The 5,160-nt window shown below is 36.7% G+C and overlaps 1 protein-coding gene across 3 annotated transcripts in view; it reads right to left on the reverse strand.

The window, feature by feature from the left end:
* The window catches only part of LOC121385795, a 29,950-nt gene that overhangs the window by 15,467 nt on the left and 9,323 nt on the right, over positions 1-5,160 (reverse strand). For 2 of the 3 annotated variants that reach the window (XM_041516584.1, XM_041516582.1), the window contains 2 exons: positions 3,412-3,464; positions 1,982-2,060 (listed from right to left, as the gene is read on the reverse strand). In XM_041516584.1, the coding sequence (XP_041372518.1) occupies positions 1,982-2,060; positions 3,412-3,464 (132 nt within the window). Of the gene's footprint in view, positions 1-1,069; positions 1,242-1,981; positions 2,061-3,411; positions 3,465-5,160 lie in introns of those variants that run through there. The other variant, XM_041516583.1, reaches the window with a different exon arrangement.

The raw sequence follows: 5,160 nt of genomic DNA on the forward strand, positions 1-5,160 counted from the left end.
ACTCCTGAATGGCAGGTGTATATTGCAGGGTATCGACCAGGTAAGTGATTACCACGGTCTAGACATACGTACAAAATACGTGCCAGTTTTTTTAAGATCACAGGGTATTGTGGCGTAACCTGTCGCGACTATAGTACAATGTTAATGGACATTATCAGCCGCCCTGCTTCATTACTGTAAATAATGCTGTAAAACCCTTGATTAAGTAGACTTTCCCATCTAAAATTACAAAATTGACCATTTACGTAGTACCAAAGAAAAGAAAATTATCACTTGGGTATCATGAGTGGTCGTTTTTACTCTAACGCACCCAACCAATAGGCCTAATAATATGCTACTTTTTTTTATGAGAGAAAAATACTATAACCCCATTTCGTTCTATTGATGCAAATAGAAATATATTTAGTTTAAAAGTTGATTATACTCTCAAGTCATTTATGTTGTTTTACAAGCCAGGTTAATTAAAGTGAAGTGCCTTGTCGTAAATTACAGCGTTTGTTTACACTGTGCATACAGATTTCATTATGTACAGCCCGAACATAAAAAATGCGATATTTTCTAAAAAAAACCACCCAAAAATGTTTGTCCTACATTTATATTTTTTACATATTTAAATACATCATATCGAGGTGTATCTTTATGCTAAATATGAACAGTATACACCTCGGCATTAGCATCCGAGTTTTGGTTTTGTCTCCGGGTTACTTTCGGGCTCCGGGCTGTAAATTGGTCGACCGGTCTGGTCTGGCACCATCAGTTTCTCCACCCTTCGACTCGCTATCCGTTTTTTCTTCAGTATCACTGTTGTAAGTAAATGTGTGTCTTTCTTCATTTACTAACAGCTCATATTGATACGGCAAAACGTTTTGCGAACGAACACTCATTGTTTTGGTAAGCTGTGCAAGTCTTTGATTCTTTATGCGTGGTACGGACTAATGCTTTTAAGTGTAAGGCGTCAGATCAAGCGACGCGTCTCTGACGTCACGGACCTCGTGATTGCCCTGCTCATTAAAGATCGGCAATTTCCGCTAAGAGCTCGTATCTGGGGTTCTTTTATGGAGATATTTTAAGTAATTAATTTTTTATATTTTTTTTTTTTAGGTGATTCAATTTATAATTAATTGTACATGGTTGGTGCCAAATATGGTTTACGTGACATGTTTCCTTTAAGACTTTTTTTCCTTTTTAAGAAGTGTGGCTGATAAAAGACTGGCATACCACTCTTCAAATGTTTGTACATTCTACAAGAGAAACAGTACAGTACAATACAATAAAATGGAAAAAACGTGTATGCATTTTCACACTAACATATTTTCGTAAATCATGTCCATGCACAATGTTTGTGACCATTGAAAAAAATTCGAGCCTCCAGAGGACTTTAAGTTCTGCAGTTTCACAATATTCCTATGTTACTGCAATTTTGATGATAGTTGCCATTTTGTCAGTAGCCTATAATGTGATTGAACACTAATAGTGAGGAATATAATGCATCAAGTAAAAAATGTCACAGATGTTATACATGTACTTGTGATGTTGCACATGTTACCGCATTGTCCAATCTCATGTACACATTATTTTAATCGGTGAAGTTTACATGTACATTTATCTAATATAACTAAAAACTCTCATTCATAACTGCACCGTTATAAAAACTGCCTCTTCTAATTTGCAGGAAACAAATAGCGGGTTATATTCCACAAAATATGGTAGTCTTAATAAAAAAGGAAACTCGCTACATTTTTCCATTAGTAACAAAGGATCTTTTATATACACCATCCCATAGACAAGATAGCACATACCACAAACTTTGATATAATTGTCGGGGTGCACTAGCTGGAACGAGAAATAACCCAAAGGGCCCACAGACAGGGATCGATCCCAGACCAACCGAGCATCAAGTTAGTGCTTTAATTATGACTGGACTACGTTTGTTTCTTTAGTTTTTAAACAAAACATAAATTGCTCCTTTGAGTGTCCTCACCTTAATTTTGCAGATGGCCATCGATATTATGTAAATGTGGTACATGGGACGCAGCATTTCCTTGCAATCCAGAGGCAGACTATAAATGTTCAAAGACAAACACATGTAACAGTTAAAAGTCACAGATACTAGTTTCAACCTCATAAAGTGGACACAAAGTTTGGTTAATATAATCTACAAATCTGTAAAAACATTTGGATAAAGTTACAACAGAATGAAACAAGGGTCTGTGATGTTGAAATGGGGACATACCTTTAAATAATAAACTAGAGCTCGTCTCCATAACCTTTACTTCTCAGAGGCACGTGTTTAAAAAATGTCAAATAATACATTTCACAGGGCTCGAACTTAACCCACAGCAATTTATTTTTAAACAACCGTTGGTGAAACGGCCCATCGAAATGGCCCCCACCCCCACCCCCACCCCCCAATAACAAATAAACATGGCTGAAAGGTTATTTTTCAAATGTACAGAATTGTGTAGGGCTATCCATTTTAGTGTCTACATTTTTGCCATCATTGGGGAGCTTTACTGAGACGGGAGTAATTTTTATCACGCGGAACGAGAGTGCAGTCTGTGACACACCTGACCTACGTCAATTATATCACATTGACAGCAATTGCCATCGGTGCTGTGGTTAAATTCAAGCCCTGAGTTTGTCTTATTAAAAACATCAGGATGACCAGAAACACTTCTGATGTACGGACATGGATGACCTAAACAATAAAATATAATTAATGTCACTAAGGACTATAGATGGGTATAATATAATAGTACATGATTAACATTTGGTTGACAGTTACAGTTTAATTTTTGACAGGCTCAAAATGACTGATATACGTCATTTTGACAGGCACCTCTAAAACAATTATTTCCAGGCCCGCTCAATGTGAAAAAAAAAAATAACTTGATTAATTAACTGCTCCCTTAACTTGCAATATGGGGAGCCATTTAAGGTATTACCATATTGATACTATATAACTTCACATGCTAATGGGAGCTGAAAATCACTCTCCTTGGACTATAGTGGAGTGTTCAGGAACAAGTGATAGCTCACAATAAACAGCGACATCTGTAAATGTGTCATTTGGGATCATACACATAAGTCTTTTGGGATACAGTGTATATTTTGAGTTTGAGATAAACAAACAAAACTTTACATAAAGAAACATTTGGGACACACTTCTAAAACAAAAGAGTCAAAATAGGTGGATATATATCTCTCGGTAGATCATATAACATGTTTAACTAACTCATGATTAAGAACATATAATGAATGAAACTAAAGTTCTGAATACAGTGAAAAAACAATCGAAGATTATTAATTGATTAGCTGTTGTAGTTGTGCAATGATCAAAGCAAAGATTATCCCAGATATTTTAAGTCATATAAGTAATAATGAAAATTGTTTTTAAAACATGAAACTCACGCCTCCTCTACTGGTGCCTTGGGATGATCATAATATTGCTGCACGTTTAGTTTCTGTAAACGAATTAGTGTAAAGTAAATCTTATGTATTGTTCAATTTATACACTAACACCTACACGAGAGAGAGAGAAAGAGACAGAGAGAGAGACAGACTGAGAGAGACAGAGAGACATAGAGAGAGGGGGGACAGACTGACAGAGAGAGAAGAGAGAGAGTCGGAGGAAGAAAGAGACAGACAGACAGAGAGAGAGAGAGAGAGACAGAGACAGATACAGACATAGAGAGAGGGGGGAGATAGACAGACTGATAGAGAGAGAAAGAGACAGACATACAGAGAGAGGGGGATAGAAAGACAGATAGAGAGGGAAAGAGACAGACAGACCGAGACTGACACACACACAAACAGAGAGAGAGAGAGAGAGAGAGACTAACAGTTTCTGTAAACGAAGCAGTGTAAAGTAAATGTTACGTATTGTTCAATGTAAACATTAACACCTACGATAGAGAGACAGACAAGACTGACAGCGAGAGACGGAGAGCGGTAAGGTGAGGGTATGGGGTTAAATGACCTAACAACTGATACCATGGGCATCATCTACTGAAGGTACTTTTTCATTAATGTCGTACATTATGTTACATACTATTTGGCTAATGTCAGGGCTTTAGATTTGCACCAAAGCTGCACATGTACTATATATGCTGGGGGTAGTTTTTGCAAAAATAATAAAATTAAGATTTCAATTTTATCAGGGTAGATTTCTGTGGTGTACTTTATCCAAATACACCCCAATTCAATCCAACTTCCATTCTTTATTAATGGCGCTAATTAACTGAGCAGACAATCAACTGAACCAATCAGAATAAATGATACAATCTATCAAGGCAATTACTTGGGCCAGGTTACACAAGTTATGGATGGCACTAACTGAGCAGTCAATCAACTCGACCAATCAGAATAAATGATACAATCTATCAAGGCAATTACTTGGGCCGACTTCGGTCGAGTTACACAAGTTATGGATGGCACTAACTGAGCAGACAATCAACTCAACCAATCAGAATAAATGATACAATCTATCAAGGCAATTACTTGGGCCGACTTCGGTCGAGTTACACAAGTTATGGATGGCACTAACTGAGCAGACAATCAACTCAACCAATCAGAATAAATGATACAATCTATCAAGGCAATTACTTGGGCCGACTTCGGTCGAGTTACACAAGTTATTAATGGCACTAACTGAGCAGACAATCAACTCAACCAATCAGAATAAATGATACAATCTATCAAGGCAATTACTTGGGCCGACTTCGGTCGAGTTACACAAGTTATGGATGGCACTAACTGAGCAGACAATCAACTCAACCAATCAGAATAAATGATACAATCTATCACGGCAATTACTTGGGCCGACTTCGGTCGAGTTACACAAGTTATGGATGGCACTAACTGAGCAGACAATCAACTCAACCAATCAGAATAAATGATACAATCTATCAAGGCAATTACTTGGGCCGACATCGGTCGAGTTACACAAGTTACTCTCATAACTAAGAATTATTTATCTAACGATATAACAATTTTCCATTTTATATGTGATGTTAATTTCAGCTAAATAAATGCCTTCTTATGCAGACACTGAAAATTAAATAAATGTGATGGATTAATCCATTATCTAAATGATCAGGGTATATTTACAATTTGTTATTTGTAATTTTTATGGTATATCAAAGGCTGTGGTATGTACTA

This window comes from Gigantopelta aegis, chromosome 12 (genome assembly GCF_016097555.1).
Source record: "Gigantopelta aegis isolate Gae_Host chromosome 12, Gae_host_genome, whole genome shotgun sequence".
Taxonomy (NCBI): domain Eukaryota; kingdom Metazoa; phylum Mollusca; class Gastropoda; order Neomphalida; family Peltospiridae; genus Gigantopelta; species Gigantopelta aegis.